At 49.0% G+C, this 27,919-nt stretch overlaps 1 protein-coding gene across 2 annotated transcripts in view; it reads left to right on the plus strand.

Annotated features, from left to right (window-relative positions):
• Window positions 1–1,205: 1,205 nt before the first annotated feature.
• Window positions 1,206–27,919, plus strand: part of hprt1 (hypoxanthine phosphoribosyltransferase 1) — an 81,138-nt gene continuing 54,424 nt past the window's right edge. For both annotated transcript variants that reach the window (XM_072506007.1, XM_072506008.1), the window contains exons 1-2: window positions 1,206–1,268; window positions 6,087–6,193. In XM_072506007.1, coding sequence (XP_072362108.1) covers window positions 1,242–1,268; window positions 6,087–6,193 — 134 coding nt within the window. In that variant the 5' untranslated portion in view covers window positions 1,206–1,241. The remainder of the gene's footprint in view (window positions 1,269–6,086; window positions 6,194–27,919) is intronic.

Raw genomic sequence — 27,919 nt, forward strand, 5'->3', positions numbered from 1 at the left:
GATTTAAAGTTGTTTGTTTGTTTGTCAATCACATTGCAGATGAACTGGATTTTGTAATCAAGTCTGTGTCAAAGTTGACCTTGGTTGTAAGATTGTTGACTCTTAACTGCTTAATCAGAGTATCGAAAGGTAGATCATAGAATTTACAGTGCAGAAGGAGACCATTCGGCCCATCGAGTCTGCACAGGCCCATGGAAAGATCACCCTATCTAAGCCCACACCTCCACCCTATCCCTGTAACCCCATCTAACCTTTTTGGACACTATGGGCAATTTATCACGGCCAATCCACCTAACAGCACGTCTTTCGGGCCGTGGGGGGGGAAACCGGAGCTCCCGGAGAAAACCCACGCAGACACGGGGGCGACGTGCAGACTCCGCACAGACAGTGACCCAAGCCGGAATCGAACCTGGGACCAGGGAGCTGTGCGGCAGCAGTGCTAACCACTGTGCTACCGTGCTGCCCGGCCACAGCGCTGCTGATGAACCTGACAGACTCCACAAAGCTCAATTCAGCCAAAATGTCTCCCGGATCAGAAAGTCCTCGGATCTCCCCCCCCCCCCCCCCCCCCCCCCGAAGGTCCCGAGCTGCAGCCGCCACCCTCCCGGGGCCCGTCCCTCCGACTCCGGATCCCCCCAATGTGGCGGCTCGGGGCTTTCACAGTGACGTCACAGCAGAGATACCCCCATGGGGGGGGGGGTGGGGGGAGGGGGGGGGGTCTGGGGGGGGGGAGGGACTGGGTGGGGGGGGGGAGGGACTGGGTGGGGGGGGGGAGGGACTGGGTGGGGGGAGGGGGGGGGGTCTGGGGGGGGGGAGGGACTGGGTGGGGGGGAGGGGGGGTTTGGGGGGAGGGGGGTCTGGGTGGGGGGAGGGGGGGTTTGGGGGGAGGGGGGTCTGGGGGGGGGGAGGGGGGGGGTCTGGGGGGGGGGAGGGGGGGTTTGGGGGGAGGGGGGGGGGTCTGGGTGGGGGGAGGGACTGGGTGGGGGGTCTGGGTGGGGGGAGGGGGGTTTGGGGGGAGGGGGGGGGTCTGGGGGGGTTTGGGGACTTGTGACAATAAAGATTATTATTATTATTGTCAACTTGGGGGGAAAAAATCTGTTTTTTGTTAATTGGCAAAAGGTCGCGGGAAATAGCGGGGGCGGGGCTTCACCAGGGGGCGGGGCTTAACCAGGGGGCGGGGCTTCACCAGGGGGCGGGGCTTCACCAGGGGGCGGGGCCTGAGCTCCGGTCACAGAGCGGCAATGGCGGCGGCGGTGGAGTGCGTGGTGGTGAGAGCGGGCGGGGCGGGGCGGGGGGATTGGAGAGCCCGGGAGGGGGGTATTGGGGGGGAGAGGGGAGGGTCCATGGGGTAGGGGGGGGGGGGGAGATGGAAGGGTCCGGGGGGGGGGGGGGGGGGAGGAGATGGGAAGTTCCGGTGGTGGGGGGGGAGATGGGAGGGTCCGGGGTGGGGGGGAGGAGATGGGAGGGTCTGGGGGGGGAGGGTCCGGGGGAGGAGATGGGAGGGTCCGGGGGGGGGGGAGTGAGATGGGAGGGTCTGGGGGGGGAGGGTCCGGGGGAGGAGATGGGAGGGTCCGGGGGGGGAGGGAGGAGATGGGAGGGTCCGGGGTGGGGGGGAGGAGATGGGAGGGTCTGGGGGGGGAGGGTCCGGGGGAGGAGATGGGAGGGTCCGGGGGGGGGGGAGTGAGATGGGAGGGTCCGTGGGGTGGGGGGCGGGAGGTGGGAAGGTCCGTGGGGGGGGGGGGAGATGGGAGGGTCCGTGGGGGGGTGGAGATGGGAGGGTCCGTGGGGGGGAGATGGGAGGGTCCGTGGGGGAGATGGGAGGGTCCGTGGGGGGGGGTAGATGAGTGGGTCCGTAGGGGGGGGAGATGGGAGGGTCCGTAGGGGGGGGAGGGATATGGGAGGGTCCGGGGGGGAGGAGATGGGAGGGTCCGGGGGGGGGAGAGGGGGGCGAGGAGGAGGAGATGGGAGGGTCCGGGGGGAGGGAGGAGATGGGAAGGTCCGGGGGGTGGGTGGGGGGAGGAGGAGATGGGAGGGTCCGGGGGGGAGGAGGGAGATGTTGAGGGGAGGGGGGAGATGGTGGGGGGAGGGGGGGGGAGTGTCTGGGGGAGATGGGAGGGTCCGGGCCGGGGGGGGAGGAGATGAAGGTGTGGGGGAGTGATGGGAGGGTCCTGGGGTGGGGAGAGGAGGGGGTGGGGTGTGGCGAGGGGGAGGGGAATGGAGGGGTTGGCGAAAGGGGGGAGGGGGTGTTGGGTGGGGTGGAGAGAGGGGGGTGGGGAGGGGAGTGGGGGGAGGGTGGGGAGAGGGGGGTGGGGAGGGGAGTGGGGGGAGCGTGAAGGGGGTCCAGTGGAGAGGGGAGGGGAGAGGACGGTGGGGAGAGGGGGAAAGGGAGGGGGGAGGGTAGCGGAGTGGGGATGTGGGGAAGAGGGGGTCCAGGGGAGGGTCCAGGAGGGGGGAGGGAGCTGGAGGGAGGGGTGGGTCCAGAGGGGAGGGGGAGGGGGGGAAGAGAGGCAGCACGGTAGCACAGTGCTTCAGCACTGTTGCTTTACAGCGCCGGGGGTCCCAGGTTCGATTTCGGCTTGGGTCACTGTCTGTGCGGAGTCTGCACGTCCTCCCCGTGTCTGCGTGGGTTTCCTCCGGGTGCTCCGGTTTCCTCCCACAGTCCAAAGACGTGCAGGTTAAGTGGATTGGCCATGATCAATTGCCCTTAGTGTCCAAAAAGGTTAGGTTCGGTTTGGTGGGGTTTTGGGGATAAGGTGGAGGTGTGGGCTTGGGTGGGGTGCTCTTTCCAAGAGCTGGTGCAGACTCGAATGGCCAAATGACCTCCTTCTGCACTTTAAATTCTATGATTGGTGGTCACCTTCCAGGATTCTAATAGATTCTGGAACAGTTCCTACAGATTGGAGAGTAGCTCACGTCACTCCGCTATTTAAAAAGGGAGGTAGAGAGAAAGCCGGGAACTATAGACCAGTAAGCCTGCGGTCAGTAGCATGGAAAATTCTAGAATCCATTATAGTAGAGCGCTTAGAAATCAGTGGCAGGATCGGACAGAGTCAGCATGGATTTGCAAAGGGGATGTCACACTTGACAAATCTACTGGAATTCTTCGAGGATGTAACTAGTTCAGTTGACGGGGAATTGAGTACATGTGGTTTATTTGTATTTTCAGAAGGCTCTTGACAAAGTCCCACGTAAGAGGTTAAATGAGTGAGTGGGATTGGGGGTTGTGTAAAACGGGTTGGCAGACAGGAAACAGAGTAGGAATTAACGGGTCATTTTCAAATTGGCAGGCAGTAACTAGTGGGGTACCCAGGGATCGGTGCTGGGACCCCAGCTATTCACAATATATATCAATGATTTAGATGAGGGAACAAAATGTCATATCTCCAGATTTGCAGATGACACCAAGTTGTGTGGGAGGGTGAGCTGTGAGGAGGATGCAGAGATCCTTCAGTGCGATTTGGACAAGTTGAGCGAGTGGGCAAATGAATGGCAGATGCAGTATAATGTGGAGAAATGTGAGGTTACCCACTTTGGTCACAAAAACACGAAAGCAGACTATTATCTGAATGGCCATAAACTAGGAGAGGTTAATGTCCTCGTACACCAGTCACTGAAGGTAAGCATGCAGGTACAACAGGCGGTACAGAAGGCTAATGGGATGCTGGCCTCCATTGTGAGAGGATTCGAGTACAGGAGCAGGGATGTGTTGCTGCAATTATCCAGGGCCTTGGTGAGGCCACATCTGGAATATTATGTGCAGATTTGGTCTCCTTATCGGAGGAAGGATGTTCTTGCTGTGGAGGGAGTGCAGCGAAGGTGTACCAGACTGATTCCTGGGGTGGCGTCCCTGGCGTACGAGGAGAGATTGAGTTGGTTGGGATTGTTCTCGCTGGAGTTCAGGAAAATGAGGGGGGATCTCATGGAAAATTCTAAAAGGACTGTACATGGTAGATGTGGGCCTGGGGAGGGGGGGCCCGGGAGGAGGGGGGGCCCGGGAGGAGGGGGGGCCTGGGGAGGGGGGAGGGGGGTGGGGGCCCGGGAGGAGGGGGGGCCTGAGGGGGGTGGGGGCCCGGGAGGAGGGGGGACCCGGGGGCAGGGGGGGCTTGGGGAAGGGGGAGGCCCGGGGGGAGGATGTTCCCAATGGTGGGGGTGTCCACAACTATCACAGACTGAGGTGGGGGGTAGACCATTTAGGACAGAGATGAGGAGAAATTTCTTTACCCAAAGAGTGGTTGGCCTGTGGAATTCGTTACTATTGGAATGTTGAGATTAGGCCAGTATTTATTGCCCATCCCTAGTTGCCCTTCAGAAGGTGGTGGTGATCTGCCTTCTTGAACTGCTGCAGTCCTTGAGGTGTAGGTATACCCAGAGTGTTGTTAGTGAGGGGCTTCCCGGAATTTGCCCCAGCGACAGTGAAGGAACGGCGATATATTTCCAAGTCGGGTTAATGAGTGACTTGGAGGGGAACCTCCAGGTGGTGGAGTTCCAGGTATCTGCTGCTCTTGTCCTTCTAGATGGTAGTGGTCGTGGGTTTGGAAGGTGTTGCCTAAGGAATCTTGGTGAGTTCCTGCAGTGCATCTTGTAGATGTTACACACGACTGCTACTGTTCGTCAGTGGTGGAGGGTTTGAATGTTAGTGGAAGGGGGGGCAATCAAGCGGGCTGCTTTTTCCTGGATGGTGTCGAGCTTCTTGAGTGTTGTTGGAGCTGCGCTCATCCAGGGGTTATGGGGAAAAGGAAGGAGAATGGGGATGAGAAAAATATCAACCATGATTGAATGTTGGAGCAGACTCGATGGGCCGAGTGGCCCAATTCTGATCCTTTGTCTTATGGTCTTAAGTGGAGAGTATTCCAATACACTCCTGATCTGTGCATTGTAGATGGTGGACAGGCTTTGGGGAGTCAGGAGGCGAGTTAGTTGCCATAGGATTCCTTGTCTTTGACCTGCCCTGGTAGCCACAGTATTAATGTGGCTGGATCCAGTTCAGTTTCTGATCAATGGTAACCCCAGGATGCTGATAGTGGGGGATTCAGTAATGCTATTGAATGTTAAGGGGTGATGGTTAGATCCTCTTATCCTTCCCATTGTCTCCAGTTTAGCTAGGGCTCCTTGATGCCACACTCTGTCAAACTCCTCCACTGTAGCACTGATGTATGACAATTGTTCAGCATCTCCATCCACTATTTAAAAAAAAAATTTAGAGTAGCCAATTATTATTTTGTTCTAATTAAGGGACAGTTTAGCGTGGCCAATCCACCTAACCAGCACATCTTTGGGTTGTGGGGGTGAAACCCACGCAGACACGGGGAGAATGTGCAAACTCCACACGGACAGTGACCCAGGATTCTGCAGTCCCAGCCGCAGGCCCGCTCATGCCCATCCACTATGATCCATTCCCGAGGACTCTCACCTTGACCACCCTCTTTCCCCCCCAATGTAACTGATGTTTCTGTGTGATTTTGATGTCCCTTTTCTTTCCATACTCCCTGTTGTAGCTCTTGCAATCTGTGCTGTCACCTTTTGTTGTTCTTTATATCTTTGCTATTCACTGGAATCTGAATTTTATTTTGCATTTATGAAAGCTGTTTTAGTTTTATTTTGTCTCTTTTAAAATCGGCACAATTCCTGCCTCTGTGGGTTATAAATCGGTTTGAATCACATTAAATTTGTTTTGAACACCTCCCTTTTTCTTGTTTTAGTCATTAACAGACTTGCTGATTATACTGTGAGCAGTCTCTCTCTCGCTCTCTCTCTCTCTCTCTCTCGGAGACAGAAATCCGACCTTGAGTTTCCTGTGGCGATCTGTACAGCCACCAGAACAAGCTTCCACCAACGGAGGAGAACGTTCTCAGCCCCCTGAGCCTGTTGCACAGAAACAGCAAGATACCATTTCGCCCCTGGAAACTGCAACACTAGTTTTGAAGGAGATTATTGAGCTGACACACAGGAGCAGGAAGTGTTAATTTCTGTCACCAAATTGTTTCAGAAGAACTCAGACTTTGTACTGTAGATTTGATTATGTTGAGTCCCAGGTGTGTGTGTTCAGCAAGATAGTGGAATAACTTTGCAATGATTCTCTTTTACAGATCACCGATGATGAACAAGGCTATGGCCTTGATCTGTTTTGCATCCCGAAACATTACTCCAATGACCTGGAGAGAGTATTTATTCCTCATGGTTTGATCATGGACAGGTTGGTGGCCTCTATCTTTAGAACTGTTAAACACCGTTGATGGAGAGCTTCTGGAAAGTCAGTCACAACATTTAGCTATTCTGGGCCACATTATGATCAGCTTCATTGCCTTCTGTATCTAACACTGGCACAACATTTTCACCGAGGCACGGGCACAAACTACTCATTTGCAATCTTAGATTTTAGTGTATTTTCCTGGCACCATGTTCTTATTCTGATGTCACTTATATGTATCTTTCACATACAGTTTTAAGTGCCAATATACAACACGTAATGATCACAGGCAAGATCAGGAAAGAGCTGTGAATGCTGTGCTCAAATTGTAACAGTAAAATGTGAGAGCTGAGTGCACATACTGGGTGTGTGCTGCCTCTTTAAAGACCTGATCCTGCATTGCTGGAATGTGTCAATGCTGATGTTTAAACCAAGAAATTAATTAGAAAAAGAAAGTAGTTACAAGCCAGCACTGACAGTCACGTACTCAACATCAGGCTAAAGCCTTGGAGTGAGTTTTTGGAACAGGAAGAGTAAAACTAAACTCTTCTCAACCTTCTCTAATCAACCTGTCCCATGGTTAAGTTGGCCTCTAGAGCTCCATAATTAAATTGCCCCCTCAAACTCTTCCAATTATTTTATTATAAATACAAGTGGCCAAATGAACATTTCCCAGACTATTGGAGATATGAGAGACAAAGGACAATACAGCACAGAAACAGGCCCTTCGGCCCAACAAACCTGTGCTGATCTAGATTCCTTATTTAGACCTACTACTTATTGTCCAAATGATCTCCATTCTGCGCCTGTTCATGTGTCTATCAAGATGCATCTTTTTAAAAAAAATTTAGAGTACCCAATTCATTTTTTCCAATTAAGGGGCAATTTAGCGTGGCCAATCCACCTGCCCTGCTCATCTCTGGGTTGTGGGGGCAAAACCCACGCAGACACGTGGAGAATGTGCAAACTCCACACGGACAGTGACCCAGAGCCGGGATGGAACCTGGGACCTCGGCGCCGTGAGGTAACAGGACTAACCCACTGCGCCACCGTGCCGCCCCATCAAGATGCATCTTAAACGTTGCTATGGTGCCTGACTCTACCACTCCCTGCGTGAAAAACTTCCCCTGCATATCTCCCCTGAACTTTCCCCCTCTCACCTTGACCCTGTGCCCACTTGTAATTGACTCTTCCACCTGGGAAAAGCTTCTGACTATTCACCCTGTCTACACCTCTCGGAATTTTGTAAATTTTTGTGAACTCGGGTCTCCCCTCAGCCTCCGACTTTCCAAACAATCCGAGTTTATTCAACCTCTCCTCATAGCCAACACCCTCCAAACGAGGCAGCGTCTTGGTAAGCCTTCTTTGCGCTCTCTCCAAAGCATCCACATCCTTCTGGTAGTGTGGCGACCAGAACTGCACACAACATTCCAAATGTGGCCTAACTAAAGTTTAATACAACTGTAACATGACCTGCCAACTCATGTACTCAGTGCCCTGGCTGATGAAGACAAACATGCCGTATGCATTCTTGACCAACTTATCCATCTGCATTGCCACTTTCATGGAACAATGGACCTGAACGTCCAGATCCCTCTGTATGTCAATGCTTCGAAGGGCTCTGCCATTTACCGTATAATTCACACCTGAATTTGATCTTCCAAAATGCATCACCTCATATTTGTCGGGATTGAACTCCATCTGCCATTTCTCTGCCCAACTCTCCAATCTATCTATATTCTGCTGTATTCGCTGACAGTCCCCTTCACCATGTGCTACTCCACCTGTCTTTGTGTAATCTGTAAACTTGCTAATCAAACCATCTACATTTTCCTCCAGATCAGACAACAGTGATCCCTGTGGAACACCACTAGTTACAGATCTCCATTCTGAAAAACTCCCTTCCACTGTCACTCTCTGTCTCCTGTTGCCAAGCCAGTTCTTTATCCACCTAGCTAGAACACTCTAAATCACATGCGACTTTACCTTTTGTACCAGTTTGCCATGAGGCACCTTGTCAAAGGCCTTACTAAAGTCCAAATAGACGACATCCACAGCCTTTCCCTCATCAATTAATTTGTCACCTCCTCAAAAAACTCTAGCAAGTTGGTAAGACATGACCGTCCCTGTACTGAAGTTAAAAACTCACCACTATTCTTAGAATTCCCCCTATACCAAAAAAGGGTCGATATTCTAAATGGTGAACAGGGATTCTCACTCCCCGACTCCTATGCAGGCTTCGGTGGGTGCTTTTCAGGTCAAACTATGTTTTCAACTTGACAATCAATCTTCTTTTTAAAATCTAGTCTTCTTTAGATGTATTCGCTGGTGAGCCCGGTTGCTGTGTTCTATCTTTCCCATGTACCGAGCTGTGAGAGCTAGCTCTGCTGGCTGTCCCCTTTCTTCGGGTTTATATATTTTTCTGACAGTTATTAAGTTTTTATGACTTTATTGTAAAGTAACTTTTATTTCACTTGGATTGTAAAAGGTACCTTTAATCTGAATTTTTCTAACACGACTATGTATTCATTTTGGGCATGGCCTCAGCCCTCAGATCTGATTACATTGTCCTTTGTGATGTTCAAAATGCTTTGATTTCAATAGGGGTGTGAATCTTGATCCCTGTCATTTCTATAGTTTTATTTTCCAATTGTGTCCCCAGCTCATAATTTTGACTTTGATTTTAGCTTTAAATTATGTTTCTCGTAGACTGATAGTCTCCAATTTTCTTTTAATTTTACATTTATCACCTAGCTCAACTGAAACCCTCATCCATGCTTTTCCAGATGCTTACTAAGATAGTTACTTTCAATGAGGGTGTGAACCATTGTTTTTAGTTCATACAAAAATCCTGTGTGTTTGCTAAGCCTGTTTGGGAGAAAGAATCTGCATTTTATAATCCTGCTCTTTGCAGCTGCTCTTAACCCTTCGTGGGATCTTTCCCTGTATCCTCTCATATTTCTTAAATCAGGTATTGTCAGACTTCCATCTTTCAAATGACACATCTTTCCATATTATCAATTACACCCCGTCTTCACATTTGAAACATAACTATATCATTTGGTCAATTATCCCCCCATCTAATTGTACTGACTAACATTTATCCCCGACCTTTCTCATTTGTATGTACATGTTGTGATTTTAAATTGTGCACCAAAATCAATTCGTAAATGTATCCATATCACAGACCAGTGTCGATAAAGAGTCTTTTTTCGTTCTTTCCTCAAGTCCAATTACCGTGAACCATAGCCGCAGCCGCTGAGGAAGGTAACGCAATAGCTATATCCGTGTGTTCCACTACCTCCAAAGCATTTTACTTCCTTGGGGTAGCAGCACCGTAAAAGCTTCCTCATGCCCCTTAGAGACAGCACACAACTCAGTCCATCAGTAACCAAAAAGGTCTTTTGTCCATCACTGGCTGTGTAGTGTCCCATTTTTCCGTCAACCAAATTGCTTTCCGTTTCTCATTGGAATGGTAAATTATGATATCATGTACCACCCACTGATTCCCTTGCTTCATTAATTTAAACGGTTCAATTGATCCTGCTTCTATTCCTAACTTCTCCACATTAATGTCTAACATTGTCCTGAACCATGTATGTCTGCCAACCCCTGGTGTACATGAGAGAATATCTTTCTGACAAATTTCCTTCAAATCCCTTTCGTCTGTCATCATTTCCCTGACAACATGAAAGTGTATATTTTGGACTTCCGGGTGCGGCGATGACCAGCTAGGTCGCACGTTTCGGCAGCTCCCGGTGGAACGGACTTTTGGGCTCTTGATGGGAGCCCCAACGGCAATTTTAACGGCAAAAAACACTGTGCTGTAATCCAGAAGGGAATCCCGCCTGGACACGGATAGAAAAAAGAGAGGAAAGTGGCCAGATTGCGGTGGATCCTCTAGAGCAGCGGCCAGGAAGGCAGGCACAAAGTAAGATGGCGTCGGAAGGAGGCAGTTTAACATGGGGCCCTGACCAACAAGAGTTCCTGCGGCGTTGCGTTGAAGAACTTAAAAAGGAGATGAAGAAGGAGCTGTTGGCCCCGATATTACAAACGATTGAGGGGCTAAAGGAGGAGCAAAAGACCCAGGCACAGGAGCTTCGGGTCGTGAAGGCAAAGGCTGCTGAGAATGAGGACGACATACAGGGCCTGGTGGTGAAAACGGAGATGCACGAGGCACAACACAAAAGGTGTGTGGAAAGGCTGGAGGTGCTGGAGAATAATGCGAGGAGGAAGAATTTAAGGATTCTTGGTCTTCCCGAAGGTGTAGAAGGGGCGGACGTCGGGGCATATGTGAGCACGATGCTGCACTCGTTAATGGGATCGGAGGCCCCGACGGGTCCGCTGGAGGTGGAGGGAGCCTATCGAGTTATGGCGCGAAGACCGAGGGCTGGAGAAATTCCTCGAGCCATAGTGGTGAGATTTCTCCGATATAAGGACAGAGAGATGGTCCTCAGATGGGCAAAGAAAACTCGGAGCAGTAGGTGGGAGAACGCGGTGATCCGCGTATATCAAGATTGGAGTGCGGAGGTGGCGAGAAGGAGGGCAAGCTTTAATCGGGCCAAGGCGGTGCTGCACAAACGGAAGATTAAATTTGGAATGCTCAAACCGGCAAGACTGTGGGTCACACATCAAGGGAAACACCATTACTTCGAAACGGCAGATGAGACGTGGACATTTATTGTCGAGGAGAAACTGGAGTGAGCGGGCCATAAAAAGAACGTTTGGGACAAAGTGGGGGGGGTGAATATGTGGGATGAAGGGGGGGAAAAGAGGGAAGAGATGACTTCCCAAGTTGTTAATCCTGTGACCCTGTAACTTTTCTCTCTTCCCCATGAGCAGGAAGAAGAATGGCAGGGCTATAGTGATAGGGGACTCAATTGTAAGGGGAATAGACAGGCGGTTCTGCGGACGAAATCGAGACTCCAGGATGGTATGTTGCCTCCCTGGTGCAAGGGTCAAGGATGTCTCGGAGCGGCTGCAGGACATTCTGGGGAGGGAGGGTGAACAGCCAGCTGTCGTGGTGCACATAGGCACCAACGATATAGGTAAAAAACGGGACGAGGTCCTACAAGCTGAATTTAGGGAGCTAGGAGTTAAACTAAAAAGTAGGACCTCAAAGGTAGTAATCTCAGGATTGCTAGTCAGAGTAGGAATGTCAGGATAGAGAGGATGAATACGTGGCTCGAGAGATGGTGCAAGAGGGAGGGATTCAAATTCCTGGGACATTGGAACCGATTCTGGGGGAGGTGGGACCAGTACAAACCGGACGGTCTGCACCTGGGCAGGACTGGAACCGATGTCCTAGGGGGGGTGTTTGCTAGAGCTGTTGGGGAGAGTTTAAACTAATGTGGCAGGGGGATGGGAACCGATGCAGGAAGTTGGAAGGTAGTAAAACAGGGACAGAAATAAAAAGCAGTAAGGGGGAAAGTGTAAGGCAGAGAAGCCATAGTCAAAAATCAAAAAGGGCGCCAGTACAAGGTACAGTGACTGAGGGGAGCTCAGTGAATAAGACCAGGAATACTAAAAGAAATAAAACGGGAAGTGAAAACATTAATGGTAAGCGATGCGGCAGGTTGTTACAGGAAGATGTGGGTTCGACGACAAGGAAAATTAGGAGAAAGGTTAAGAGGAAATATAACTTAGGAGAGGTTACTGATCGAGGTGTTAAGATTCAGAACAGAGGTAAAAAAGCCAACATAAGTGTACTTTATCTGAATGCTCGTAGTATTCGGAATAAGGTAAATGAGTTGATGGCGCAAATCATCGTGAATGACTATGATTTAGTGGCCATTACTGAAACATGGTTAAAGGATGGTCACGACTGGGAGTTAAATATCCGAGGGTATCAAACTTTTCGGAAGGACAGAGTGGATGGTAAGGGAGGTGGTGTAGCTCTGTTATTTAAGGATGACATCCGGGCAACAGTAAGGGATGACATCGGTGCTATGGAGGATAAGGTTGAATCCATTTGGGTGGAAATCAGGAATAGTAAGGTGAAAAAGTCACTGATAGGAGTAATCTATAGGCCACCAAATAGTAACATTATGGTGGGGCAGGCAATAAACAAAGAAATAACAGATGCATGTAGAAATGGTACAGCAGTTATCATGGGGGATTTTAATCTACATGTTGATTGGTTTAACCAGGTCGGTCAAGGCAGCCTTGAGGAGGAGTTTATAGAATGTATCCGCGATAGTTTTCTCGAACAGTATGTAATGGAACCTACGAGGGAACAAGCGGTCCTAGATCTGGTCCTGTGTAATGAGACAGGATTGATTCAGGATCTCATAGTTAGGGATCCTCTCGGAAGGAGCGATCACAATATGGTGGAATTTAAAATACAGATGGAGGGTGAGAAGGTAAAATCAAGCACTAGTGTTTTGTGCTTAAACAAAGGAGATTACAATGGGATGAGAGAAGAACTAGCTAAGGTAGACTGGGAGCAAAGACTTTATGGTGAAACAGTTGAGGAACAGTGGAGAACCTTCCAAGTGATTTTTCACAGTGCCCAGCAAAGGTTTATACTAACAAAAAGGAAGGACGGTAAAAAGAGGGAAAATCGACCGTGGATATCTAAGGAAATAAGGGAGAGTATCAAATTGAAGGAAAAAACATACAAAGTAGCAAAGATCAGTGGGAGACTAGAGGACTGGGAAATCTTTAGGGGGCAACAGAAAGCTACTAAAAAAGCTATAAAGAAGAGTAAGATAGATTATGAGAGTAAACTTGCTCAGAATATAAAAACAGATAGTAAAAGTTTCTACAAGTACATAAAACAAAAAAGAGTGCTAAGGTAAATATTGGTCCTTTAGAGGATGAGAAGGGAGATTTAATAATGGGAGATGAGGAAATGGCTGAGGAACTGAACAGGTTTTTTGGGTCGGTCTTCACAGTGGAAGACACAAATAACATGCCAGTGACTGATGGAAATGAGGCTATGACAGGTGAGGACCTTGAGAGGATTGATATCACCAAGGAGGTAGTGATGGGCAAGCTAATGGGGCTAAAGGTAGACAAGTCTCCTGGCCCTGTTGGAATGCATCCCAGAGTGCTAAAAGAGATGGCTAGGGAAATTGCAAATGCACTAGTGATAATTTACCAAAATTCACTAGACTCTGGGGTGGTCCCGGCGGATTGGAAATTAGCAAACGTGACACCACTGTTTAAAAAAGGAGGTAGGCAGAAAGTGGGTAATTATAGGCCAGTGAGCTTAACTTCGGTAGTGGGGAAGATGCTGGAATCTATCATCAAGGAAGAAATAGCGAGGCATCTGGATGGAAATTGTCCCATTGGACAGATGCAGCATGGGTTCATAAAGGGCAGGTCGTGCCTAACTAATTTAGTGGAATTTTTTGAGGACATTACCAGTGCGGTAGATAACGGGGAGCCAATGGATGTGGTATATCTGGATTTCCAGAAAGCCTTTGACAAGGTGCCACACAAAAGGTTGTTGCATAAGATAAAGATGCATGGCATTAAGGGGAAAGTAGGAGCATGGGTAGAGGATTGGTTAATTAATAGAAGGCAAAGAGTGGGGATTAATGGGTGTTTCTCTGGTTGGCAATCAGTAGCTAGTGGTGTCCCTCAGGGATCAGTGTTGGGCCCACAACTGTTCATAATTTACATAGATGATTTGGAGTTGGGGACCAAGGGCAATGTGTCCAAGTTTGCAGACGACACTAAGATAAGTGGTAAAGCAAAAAGTGCAGAGGATACTGGAAGTCTGCAGAGGGATTTGGACAGGCTAAGTGAATGGACTAGGGTCTGGCAGATGGAATACAATGTTGACAAATGTGAGGTTATCCATTTTGGTAAGAACAACGGCAAAAGGGATTATTATTTAAATGATAAAATATTAAAACATGCTGCTGTGCAGAGAGACCTGGGTGTGCTAGTGCATGAGTCTCAGAAAGTTGGTTTTCCGGTGCAACAGGTGATTAAGAAGGCAAATGGAATTTTGTCCTTCGTTGCTAGAGGGATGGAGTTTAAGACTAGGGAGGTTATGCTGCAATTGTATAAGGTGTTAGTGAGGCCACGCCTGGAGTTTTGTGTTCAGTTTTGGTCTCCTTACTTGAGCAAGGACGTACTGGTACTGGAGGGTGTGCAGAGGAGATTCACTAGGTTAATCCCAGAGCTGAAGGGGTTGGATTACGAGGAGAGGTTGAGTAGACTGGGACTGTACTCGTTGGAATTTAGAAGGATGCGGGGGGATCTTATTGAAACATATAGATTATGAAGGGAATAGATAGGATAGATGCGGGCAGGTTGTTTCCACTGGCGGGTGAAAGCAGAACTAGGGGGCATAGCCTCAAAATAAGGGGAAGTAGATTTAGGACTGAGTTTAGGAGGAACTTCTTCACCCAAAGGGTTGTGAATCTATGGAATTCCTTGCCCAGTGAAGCAGTAGAGGCTCCTTCATTAAATGTTTTTAAGATAAAGATAGATCGTTTTTTGAAGAATAAAGGGATTAAGGGTTATGGTGTTCGGGCCGGAAAGTGGAGCTGAGTCCACAAAAGATCAGCCATGATCTCATTGAATGGCGGAGCAGGCTCGAGGGGCCAGATGGCCGACTCCTGCTCCTAGTTCTTATGTTCTTATTATGTTCTTATGTCGTGGGGGAGGGGGGGAGGGAGGATGAGGAGCTGAGGGCGCCGGCCATTGGGGGCGGGGCCAAAAGGGAAGCGCGGGCTTTGTTCCCGCGCTATGGTAATCACGGCGGGAACAGGGAAGCAGGAAGGAGGGGGCCTCGCACAGTGTGAGCTGAGGTCACGGGGAAGCCGAGGTCGGCCAGAGTTTGCTGACTTCTGGGAGCAACGTGGGGGGTGCAATTGCGCTAGTTTGGGATCTAGCGGGGGGAGGGGGGGGTTAACTGGGTTGCTGCTGCTGGGGAGACTGGGGAGCTGGTATGGGGGGGGGGGGGGGTTGTCTGGGCGGGGGGGCGCCGCTTGGGGGAGATATGGCTACGTGGGAACCGGGTGAGGAGCTGGATTGAAAAAGGAGATGGCTAGTCGTCAAGGGGGGGGGGGTAAAGAACCCCCCCAACCCGGTTGATCGCGTGGAATGTGAGAGGGCTGAACGGGCCGATAAAGAGGGCACGGGTCCTCGCACACCTAAAGAAACTTAAGGCAGATGTGGTTATGCTTCCGGAGACGCATCTGAAGCTGACAGACCAGGTCAGACTTCGCAAAGGATGGGTGGGGCAGGTGTTTCATTCGGGGCTAGGCGCAAAAAACAGGAGGGTGGCCATACTAGTGGGGAAGCGGGTAATGTTTGAGGCAAAGACTATAGTGGCGGATAGCGGGGGCAGATACGTGATGGTGAGTGGCAAATTGCAAGGGGAGGCGGTGGTCTTAGTGAACGTATATGCCCCGAACTGGGATGATGCCAACTTTATGAGGCGTATGTTAGGATGAATCCCGGACCTAGAAGTGAGGAAGTTGGTAATGGGGGGAGATTTTAATACGGTGCTGGACCCAGGGCTGGACAGATCGAGGTCCAGGACCGGAAGGAGGGCGGCTGCAGCTAGGGTGCTTACGGACTTTATGGAGCAGATGGGAGGTGTAGACCCCTGGAGATTTAGTAGACCTAGGAGTAAGGAGTTTTCGTTTTTCTCCTATGTCCACAAAGTTTATTCACGAATAGATTTTTTTGTTTTGGGAAGGGCACTGATCCCAAAGGTGACGGGGACGGAGTACACGGCTATAGCCATTTCGGATCATGCTCCACATTGGGTGGACCTGGAGATAGGGGAAGAAAAACAACAGCGTCCACCCTGGAGAATGGACATGGGATTATTGGCAGATGAGGGTGTGTGTTTAAGGGTGAGGGGGTGTATTGAAAGGTACTTGGAACTCAATGATAATGGGGCGGTACAGGTGGGAGTGGTCTGGGAGGCGCTGAAGGCAGTGGTTAGAGGGGAGCTGACATCTATTAGGGCACATAAAGGAAAGCAGGAGGGTAGGGAAAGGGAGCGGTTGTTGAAAGAACTTCTGAGGGTGGACAGACAATATGCGGAGGCACCGGAGGAGGGACTGTACAGGGAAAGGCAAAGGCTACATGTAGAATTTGACTTGTTGACTACGGGTAATGCAGAGGCACAATGGAGGAAGGCACAGGGTGTACAGTACGAATACGGGGAGAAGGCGAGCAGGTTGCTGGCCCACCAACTGAGGAAAAGGGGAGCAGCGAGGGAGATAGGGGGGGTGAGAGATGAGGAGGGAGAGATGGAGCGGGGAGTGGAGAGAGTGAATGGCGTGTTCAAGGCATTTTACGAAAGATTATATGAAGCTCAGCCCCCGGATGGGAAGGAGAGAATGATGTGCTTTCTGGATCAGCTAGAATTTCCGAAGGTGGAGGAGCAGGAGAGGGTGGGACTGGGAGCACAGATTGAGACGGAGGAAGTAGTGAAAGGGATTGGGAGCATGCAGGCGGGGAAGGCCCCGGGACCAGACGGATTCCCAGTTGAATTCTGAAGGAAATATATGGACTTGCTGGCCCCGCTACTGATGAGAACCTTTAATGAGGCGAGGGAAAGGGGGCAGCTGCCCCCGACTATGTCAGAGGCAACGATATCGCTCCTCCTAAAGAAGGAAAAAGATACGCTGCAATGCGGGTCCTACAGGCCCATTTCCCTCCTGAATGTGGACGCTAAGATTCTGGCCAAGGTAATGGCAATGAGGATAGAGGATTGTGTCCCGGGGGTGGTTCATGAGGACCAAACTGGGTTTGTGAAGGAGAGACAGCTGAATACAAATATACGGAGGCTGCTAGGGGTAATGATGATGCCCCCACCAGAGGGGGAAGCGGAGATAGTGGTGGCGATGGATGCCGAGAAAGCATTTGATAGAGTGGAGTGGGATTATTTGTGGGAGGTGCTGAGGAGATTTGGTTTTGGGGATGGGTATATCAGGTGGGTACAGTTGCTGTATAGGGCCCCTATGGCGAGCGTGGTCACGAATGGACGGGGGTCTGACTATTTTCGGCTCCATAGAGGGACGAGGCAGGGATGTCCTCTGTCCACATTATTGTTTGCACTGGCGATTGAACCCCTGGCCATAGCATTGAGGGGTTCCAGGAAGTGGAGGGGAGTTCTCAGGGGGGGAGAAGAACACCGGGTATCTCTGTATGCGAATGATTTGTTGCTATATGTGGCGGACCCGGCGGAGGGGATGCCAGAGATAATGCGGATACTTGGGGAGTTTGGGGAGTTTTCAGGGTATAAACTGAACATGGGGAAAAGTGAGTTGTTTGTGGTGCATCCAGGGGAGCAGAGCAGAGAGATAGAGGATTTACCGTTGAGGAAGGTAACAAGGGACTTCCGGTACTTGGGGATCCAGATAGCCAAGAATTGGGGTACATTACACAGGCTTAATTTAACGCGGTTGGTGGAACAGATGGAGGAGGACTTTAAGAGATGGGACATGGTGTCCCTGTCAGTGGCAGGTAGGGTGCAGGCGGTTAAAATGGTGGTCCTCCCGAGATTCCTTTTTGTGTTTCAGTGCCTCCCGGTGGTGATCACGAAGGCTTTTTTCAAAAGAATCGAGAAGAGTATTATGAGTTTTGTGTGGGCTAGGAAGACCCCGAGAGTGAGGAGGGGATTCTTGCAGCGTAGTAGGGACAGGGGGTCGCTGGCACTACCGAGCCTAAGTGAGTACTACTGGGCCGCAAATGTTTCAATGGTGTGTAAGTGGATGGGAGAAGGGGAGGGAGCGGCGTGGAAGAGATTGGAGAGAGAGTCCTACAGGGGGACTAGCCTACAAGCAATGGTGACGGCACCGTTGCCGTTCTCACCAAAGAAATACACCACAAGCCCGGTGGTGGTGGCTACATTGTAAATTTGAGGGCAGTGGAGACGGCATAGGGGAAGGACGGGAGCTTCGGTGCGGTCCCCGATAAGAAATAATCATAGGTTTGTTCCGGGGAGAATGGATGGGGGATTTGGAGCATGGCAAAGAGCAGGGGTAGTACAACTGAGAGATCTGTTTGTAGATGGGACGTTTGCGAGTCTGGGAGCGCTGACGGAAAAATATGGGTTGCCCCAAGGGAATGCATTTCGGTATATGCAACTGAGGGCTTTTGCGAGGCAACAGGTGAGGGAATTCCCGCAGCTCCCGACGCAGGAGGTGCAGGATAGAGTGATCTCAGAGACATGGGTGGGGGATGGTAAGGTGTCGGGACATATACAGGGAAATGTGGGATGAGGGGGAGATCATGGTAGATGAGCTGAAAGGGAAATGGGAAGAAGAACTGAGGGAGGAGATTGAGGAGGGGCTGTGGGCTGATGCCCTACGTAGGGTAAAGTCATCGTCCTCGTGTGCCAGGCTAAGCCTGGTGTTACACAGGGCGCATATGACTAAGGCAATGGCTTAGTAAACTTTTTGGAGTAGAGGATAGGTGTGCGAGATGCTCGAGAGGCCTAGCGAATCACACCCACATGTTCTGGTCATGCCCGGCACTACAGGGGTTCTGGGTGGGGGTGGCAAGGGTGCTTTCGAAGGTGGTGGGGGTCTGGGTCGAACCAAGCTGGGGGTTGGCTATATTTGGGGTTGCAGAAGAGCCGGGAGTGCAGGATGCGAGAGAGGCTGGCGTGTTGGCCTTTGCGTCCCTAGTAGCCCGGCGCAGGATATTGTTAATGTGGAAGGAAGCCAAACCCCCGGGCGTGGAGACCTGGATAAACAACATGGCAGGGTTTATAAAGTTAGAACGGATTAAGTTCGTGTTAAGGGGTTCGGCTCAGGGGTTCACCAGGCGGTGGCAACCGTTCGTCGATTACCTCACAGAAAGATAGAGGGAATGGAAAAGAAGTAGACAACAGCAACCCAGGGGGGAGGGGGGGGAGGAATCGAACGGACTCTCAGAGATGTTATTGTATATGTATAATATGTATAGGTAGTTGCTATAGGTAATTGTATATTGGATTGTTGGATTGTATTTTTGGAGAGTATTTATTTTGGACAAGGCAGTTGCCATTCAGTTCTGTTTTTGTTTATATATTATTTATTTATTTGTTTAAAACTGGCCACTGTTATTTATATTGCTTTATTGTTGTTTAAAAGAAACACTACGTACTGTTATGTTTGGCCAAAAATCTTGAATAAAATATATTTGTTTAAAAAAAAGAAAGTGTATATTTTCCATTACAATATTTGCAATATAATATGCCAACAGTATTCGCAAAACCACACCGAACTGTCACTTTTTCCAAATAAATTCTCCCTATTGTTAAATACACAGTAAAAAAAATAAAAAATTAAAGTCTTATCTTAATACATTACTCATTACCTAACCACACAAATAGACGGTGTGTTACAACTTTACATATTTGCAACTGTTATCACAATTTCAATACTAAAAATAAAGTACAATATCGACACATCCCTTCGTGGCTTTGGGACTAATAGTCATTAAATACAAAATATGGCGTTTTAACAACATCCATATTATTTGTGATGTTCTATGCAGTTAAATCAAGAAAACACACAAAACTACCACTATTCCCCCTCTATTAAAACATTCACACAGTTTAGAAATGCTGATCAAGTTCTCGAACGGCACACATACCCCCCATTATCATAACATAACAGTCCCTACCAATTTACATGACATTTCTTCCTTAATAACTATTCCAGCTCGTTAATGCAATATTGTTTGCTGCATTGGTAATAATTTTCCTGCCTTGGCATCAAGCTACAAAAATAATTCTTAAACTATTGTCATTTATCATGTTGGGGTTCCTCGTCAGTCGCTGCTGTCTGCCGAGTCCCTCAATAACTCCACCGCGTAGTACATACCCCATGGAGACAGCAGATCATCCATCAACTGATGTCCAGTTAGAGATCTGTTCAGTAATAATTTGATATTTTAATTTGTTTCTACCACGTAAAGTTTTCCCCTGGGCTCTGTCATTTAATTCCCTCAAATATGTAGCCAATTGTATCATTAGTTTTCACCCAATCCTGTCTGTTATTTATTTTTTTAAATCTGAAAAATCAAATTTACAACTTAAATGAGTATGCCACCACCGTCACAGACTTCATCAGCAAATGTGTGGACGACTGCGTGCCAAAGAAAGCAGTACGTACGTTCCCCAACCGGAAACCATGGCTCAATCGCGAGATTGACTCCCTACTGAAGGACAGATCTGAGGCGTTCAAGACAGACGACCCTGACCTATACAAGAAATCCAGGTACGACCTCCGCAAAGCCATCAGGAATTCCAAGAGAGGATATCAAACCAAGCTAGAGTCACAGACAGACTCTCGGCGGTTGTGGCAAGGACTAAACAACATAACGGGCTACAAAGCGAAGCTGAACAGTATCTCTGGCAGCAACGCACCCCTCCCCAATGAACTCAATGCATTCTATGCCCGGTTCGAGCAGGCAACCAACAATCCGCTGTTGAGTGCCCCAGCAGCCCGTAATTCACCCAAACCCACCATCACAGCTTCCAAAGTCAGATTGGCCTTCCTGAAAGTGAAACCTCGGAAGGCGAGGGGCCCAGACGGGATCCCTGGTCGTGCACTCAGAGCCTGCGCGGACCAGCCGGCAGAGGTATTCACGGACATCTTTAACCTGTCCCTACTCCACTCCAAGGTCCCCACTTGCTTCAAGAAGACCACCATCATACCGGTACCAAAGAAGAACCAGGCAACGTGCCTCAATGACTACCGACCAGTGGCCCTAACTTCAGTCGTAATGAAGTGCTTCGAGAGGTTGATCATGAAGCGCATCACCTCCATACTCCCAGAACGCCTTGATCCACTGCAATTCACCTACCGCTGCAACCGGTCCACATCAGACACCATTTCCCTGGTCCTACACTCATCCCTAGAGCATCTCGAAAACAAGGACTCCTACATCAGACTCCTATTTATTGACTACAGCTCCGCCTCAACACCATAATCCCAGCCAAGCTCATATCAAAGCTCCAAAACCTAGGACTTGGCTCCCCACTCTGCAACTGGATTCTCGATTTTCTGACCAACAGACCACAATCAGTAAGAATGAACAACAACACCTCCTCCACAATAGTCCTCAACACCGGCGCCCCGCAAGGCTGCGTACTTAGCCCCCTACTCTACTCCCTGTACACACACGACTGCGTGGCAAAACTTGGTTCCAACTCCATCTACAAGTTTGCTGACGATACAACCATAGTGGGCCGGATCTCGAATAACGATGAGTCCGAATACAAGAGGGAGATAGAGAACCTAGTGGAGTGGTGTAGCGACAACAATCTCTCCCTCAATGCCAGCAAAACTAAAGAGCTGGTAATTGACTTCAGGAAGCAAAGTACTGTACACACCCGTCAGCATCAACGGGGCCGAGGTGGAGATGGTTAGCAGTTTCAAATTCCTAGGGGTACACATCTCCAAAAATCTGTCCTGGTCCACCCGCGTTGACGCTACCACCAAGAAAGCACAACAGCGCCTATACTTCCCCAGGAAACTAAGGAAATTCGGCATGTCCACATTGAATCTTACCAACTTTTACAGATGCACCATAGAAAGCATCCTATCAGGCTGCATCACAGCCTGGTATGGCAACTGCTCGGCCCAGGACCGCAAGAAACTTCAGAGAGTCGTGAACACCGCCCAGTCCATCACACCAACCTGCCTCCCATCCATTGACTCCATCTACACCTCCCGCTGCCGAGGGAAAGCGGGCACTTTAATCAAAGATCCCTCCCACCCGGCTTACTCACTCTTCCAACTTCTTCCATCAGGCAGGAGATACAGAAGTCTGAGAACACGCACGAACAGACTCAAAAACAGCTTCTTCCCCACTGTCACCAGACTCCTAACTGACCCTCTTATGGACTGATTTCATTAACACTACACCCTGTCTGCTTCATCCGATGCCGATGCTTATGTAGTTATATTGTATATGTTGTGTTACCCTATTATGTATTTTCTTTTATTCCCTTTTCTTCTCATGTACTTAATGATCTGTTGAGCTGCTCGCAGAAAAATACTTTTCACTGTACCTCGGTACACGTGACAATAAACAAATCCAATCCAATCCAAATGAACAGGTCAAGGGTGGAGAGGGCCCTATTCTTTAATTTGTACTTTCTATTTTCGTTTGAACACTCCAGAAGTGCCCTCTCCAGGACTTCCGGATTTCTTTTGCCACCATTTCTTTCCTTTTTCTTTTTGAACTGGTTTATTTTCCTTATCCTTTATGTCCTTCATACAATTAAAGCCTGTTAAGCCTCCTCCTTCTGTCATTGCACCCCTGAGTGACATTCGAAGAATCTCAAACCCCTCCTCTTTTGTTCACTCAGTGACCCAATCTGGTCGAAACTTTACCCTGATACATTCCTGATATTGCTACTGCATTTACTTTAATTACTTTATTTTGATTATGACCGGACTTTTATGAAGGTAAGTTCCGAACATGACATTTTGACTTTATCATCTGTCCAATCAATGCTGCTAACGGGTTTTAATTCACTGTCTTCCCACCAATTGGGTCATGTGTTTTAATTGTGATACAATTTCTTTTGCTCCAGACACCGTGCTTCTCTAAGTCAACTGTATGTTTACCCTTGTCTTTACATTTTACAGCTGCACTGATTATTTTCCCTGCAGTCTTAGTTGGTAGCTTCACCCACACTTCCTCTCCTACTTGATAATTTCCAGATTCACTTGGGTCCCCTTGTCCCTGGGAGACAGAGGTTCCGAGATTACTATTAAGATCAAATACTATTCTCTCAATGTCTTTATCCCAACCTTTATCATTCTGATTCTTTATTATCCAATCCTTTACTTTTCTTACAGACCTCTCAGCCATTCCATTACTCTCAGGCGCATATTTCACGGCCCAGTTATCTATTCTGGTCTACCTCTTGAGGTCATCATTTCTGCCAATACCTTTTTGGTAGTGACTCCATTTGCTTTGCTCTGAGGTCAATTTCTCCCATGCAGCTATCAGTTTTGACTAAAAAGTACAAATTACCTTTGCTGCTTCTAGGAAAAAGTGGTCCTGCATAATCTGGTTCCAGGCACCCACTACCCTCTGTGTAAAAAAACGTGCCTCATACATCTACTCTAAACTTTGCCCCTCTCACCTTAAACCTATGCCCCCTAGTAATTGACCCCTCATCCCTGGGGAAAAGCCTCTGACTATCCACTCTGTCTATGCCCCTCATAATTTTGTAGACCTCGATCAGGTCGCCCCTCAGCCTCCTTCGTTCCAGTGAGAACAAACCGAGTTTATTCAACTGCTCCTCATAGCTAATGCCCTCCATACCAGGCAACATTCTGGTAAATCTCTTCTGCACCCTCTCTAAAGCCTCCACATCCTTCTGGTAGTGTGGCGACCAGAATTGAACACTTTACTCCAAGTGTGGCCTAACTAAGGTTCTATACAGCTGCAACATGACTTGCCAATTCTTATACTCAATGCCCCGGCCAATGAAGGCAAGCATGCCGTATGCCTTCTTGACTACCTTCTCCACCTGTGTTGCCCCTTTCAGTGACCTGTGGACCTGTACACCTAGAGCTCTCTGACTTTCAATACTCTTGAGGGTTCTACCATTCACTGTATATTCCCTACCTGCATTAGACCTTCCAAAATGCATTACCTCACATTTGTCGGGATTAAACTCCATCTGCCATCTCTCCGCCCAAGTCTCCAAACAATCTAAATCCTGCTGTATCCTCTGACAGTCCTCATCGCTATCCACAATTCCACCAACTTTAGTGTCGTCTGCAAACTTACTAATCAGACCAGTTACATTTTTCTCCAAATCATTTATATATACTACAAAGAGCAAAGGTCTCAGCACTGATCCCTGTGGAACACCACTGGTCACAGCCCTCCAATTAGAAAAGCATCCTTCCATTGCTACTGTCTGCCTTCTATGACCTAGCCAGTTCTCTATCCACCTTGCCAGCTCACCCCTGATCCCGTGTGACTTCACCTTTTGTACTAGTCTACCATGAGGGACCTTGTCAAAGGCCTTACTGAAGTCCATATAGACAACATCCACTGCCCTACCTGCATCAATCATCTTAGTGACCTCCTCGAAAAACTCTTATCAAGTTAGTGAGACACGACCTCCCCTTCACAAAACCATGCTGCCTCTCACTAATACGTCCATTTGCTTCCAAATGGGAGTAGATCCTGTCTCGAAGAATTCTCTCCAGTAATTTCCCTACCACTGAAGTAAGGCTCACCGGCCTGTAGTTCCCTGGATTATCCTTGCTACCCTTCTTAAACAGAGGAACAACATTGGCTATTCTCCAGTCCTCCGGGACATCACCTGAAGACTGTGAGGATCCAAAGATTTCTGTCAAGGCCTCAGCAATTTCCTCTCCAGCCTCCTTCAGTATTCTGGGGCAGATCCCTTCAGGCCCCGGGGACTTATCTACCTTAATATTTCTTAAGACACCCAACACCTCGTCTTTTTGGATCTCAATGTGACCCAGGCTATCTACACCCCCTTCTCCAGACTCAACATCTACCAATTTCTTCTCTTTGGTGAATACTGATGCAAAGTATTCATTTAGTACCTCGCCCATTTCCTCTGGCTCCACACGTAGATTCCCTTGCCTATCCTTCAGTGGGCCAACCCTTTCCCTGGCTACCCTCTTGCTTTTTATGTACGTGTAAAAAGCCTTGGGATTTTCCTTAACCCTATTTGCCAGTGACTTTTCGTGACCCCTTCTAGCCCTCCTGACTCCTTGCTTAAGTTCCTTCCTACTTTCCTTATATTCCACACAGGCTTCGTCTGTTCCCAGCATTTTAGCCCTGACAAATGCCTCCTTTTTCTTTTTGACGAGGCCTACAATATCTCTCGTTATCCAAGGTTCCCGAAAATTGCCGTATTTATCCTTCTTCCTCACAGGAACATGCCGGTCCTGAATTCCTTTCAACTGACACTTGAAAGCCTCCCACATGTCAGATGTTGATTTGCCCTCAAGCATCCGCCCCCAATCTATGTTCTTCAGTTCCCGCCTAATATTGTTATAATTAGCCTTCCCCCAATTTAGCACATTCATCCTAGGACCACTCTTATCCTTGTCCACCAGCACTTTAAAACTTACTGAATTGTGGTCACTGTTCCCGAAATGCTCCCCTACTGAAACATCTACCACCTGGCCGGGCTCATTCCCCAATACCAGGTCCAGTACCGCCCCTTCCCTAGTTGGACTGTCCACATATTGTTTTAAGAAGCCCTCCTGGATGCTCCTTACAAACTCCGCCCCGTCTAAGCCCCTGGCACTAAGTGAGTCCCAGTCAATATTGGGGAAGTTGAAGTCTCCCATCACCACAACCCTGTTGTTTTTACTCTTTTCCAAAATCTGTCTACCTATCTGCTCCTCTATCTCCCGCTGGCTGTTGGGAGGCCTGTAATAAACCCCCAACATTGTGACTGCACCCTTCTTATTCCTGATCTCCACCCATATAGCCTCGCTGCCCTCTGAGGTGTCCTCCCGCAGTACAGCTGTGATATTCTCCCTAACCAGTAGCGCAACTCCGCCACCCCTTTTACATCCCCCTCTATCCCGCCTGAAACATCTGAATCCTGGAACGTTTAGCTGCCAATCCTGCCCTTCCCTCAACCAGGTCTCTGTAATGGCAACAACATCATAGTTCCAAGTACTAATCCAAGCTCTAAGTTCATCTGCCTTACCCGTAATACTTCTTGCATTAAAACATATGCACTTCAGGCCACCAGACCCGCTGTGTTCAGCAACTTCTCCCTGTCTGCTCTGCCTCAGAGCCCCACTGTCCCTATACCCTAGTTCTCCCTCAATGCTCTCACCTTCTGACCTATTGCTCCCGTGCCCACCCCCCTGCCATACTAGTTTAAACCCTCCCGTGTGACACTAGCAAACCTCGCGGCCAGGATAATTATGCCTCTCCAGTTTAGATGAAGGAGCAGTGCTCCGAAAGCTAGTGTTTGAAACAAACCTGTTGGACTTTAACCTGGTGTTTTAAAACTTCTTACTGTGCTCACCCCAGTCCAACGCCGGCATCTCCACATCATTATTTTACTAAAGTCTGCTCTCCCCCAATCCAAGACCTATTTCTGCAATTTGTCTCTTTCCTTGTCCATAACAAACTTAAATTGTACCATGTTGTGCTCGCTGTCACTAAAATGCTCCCCCACCAACACATCAACCACCTGTCTGGCTTCATTTCCCAGAATTGGGTCCAGCCCTGCACCATCCCTTGTTGGATCCTCCACATATTGAGCTAAAAGGTCTCTTGTGTACATTTTATGAACTCTGCTCCATCTAAGCCCTTAACACGATGACTATCCCAGTTAATGGGCAGCACGGTGGCCTGGTGGTTAGAACTGCGGCCTCGCGGCGCCAAGGTCTCAGGTTCAATCCCGGCTCTGGGTCACTGTCCGTGTGGAGATTGCACATTTTCCCTGAGTTTGCGTGGGCTTCACCCCCCCCCCAACCCAAAGATGTGCAGGTTAAGTGGATTGGCCATGTTAAATTGCCCCTTAATTTTAAAAAGAAAATCTCAGAGATGGATAATCACAGCCAGAGGGACCTGCAATAACCCTCAGTGCAGAAAAGACAACTCACTGTCCTTTGACGCAAAAGTAAAAGACTGCAGACACTGCAAATCTGAAACAAAGACAGAAAATGATTGAAATATTAAGGGCGGCATGGTAGCACAGTGGTTAGCACAGTTGCTTCACAGCTCCAGAGTCCCAGGTTCGATTCCCAGCTTGGGTCACTGTCTGTACGGAGTCTGCATGTTCTCCCCGTGTCTGCGTGGGTTTCCTCCGGGTGCTCCGGTTTCCTCCCACAGTCCAAAGATGTGTAGGTTGGGTGGATTAGCCGAACTAAATTGCCCTTAGTGTCCAAAAAGGGTTAAGTAGGGGTTACGGAGATAGGGTAGAGACGTGGGCTTGAGTAGGGTGCTCTTTGTAAGGGCCGGTGCAGACACGATGGGCCGAATGGCCTCCTACTGCACTGTAAATTCTATGATACTGTTGGGAAAGTTGAAATCACTCACTATAATAATAATAATAATCGCTTATTGTCCGAGTTACTGTGAAAAGCCGGCGCCTGGCCGGGGAGGCTGTCCCTTTTTTATTCCTGAACTCTATCCGCAAAACTTCATTTAACGCCACCCTGAGATATCATCTCTCCTTATTGCAGTAATTGACTCGTTAACTAATAGTGCAATGCCTCCCCCTCTTTTGCCCCCTCCCTTGTCCCTCGTGAAGATTCTGTATTCCGCGATATTAAGCTGCCAATCCTGCCCCTCCCTCAACCACGTCTGTGTGATGGCTGCTAGATCATAATTCCACGTTTCAATCCTCGCCCTTAACTCAACCGTTTTACCTGTAATACTCCAGGCATTAAAGTAGAGACCATTCAGCCTTGTCTTACTCTCCCGAAGCTTACTAGCCGCTGTATCCCCTCTGACCTGATTATTTTTCTGTGGTACACTGTGTCCCTATTCTGCTAACAGTCTGCGTCCCCTCTCCCTGCCGAATTTGTTTAAACTCTTCCCAACAGCACCAGCAAACCCACCAGCAAGGATGTTAGCCCCGCCCTGCTTCAGATGTAGACCGTCGCAATTGTACAGGTCTCACCTTCCCCAGAAACGGTCCTAGTAATCCAGGAATCTAAAACCCTCCCTCCTGTGCCAACTCTTAAGACACACGTTCATCTGCGCTATTCTCCTATTTCTATACTCGCTAGTGCGTGGCACTGGGAGTAATCCAGAGATTACAACCCGAGAGGTTAC

This window comes from Scyliorhinus torazame, chromosome 5 (assembly GCF_047496885.1).
Source record: "Scyliorhinus torazame isolate Kashiwa2021f chromosome 5, sScyTor2.1, whole genome shotgun sequence".
NCBI classification, from domain to species: domain Eukaryota; kingdom Metazoa; phylum Chordata; class Chondrichthyes; order Carcharhiniformes; family Scyliorhinidae; genus Scyliorhinus; species Scyliorhinus torazame.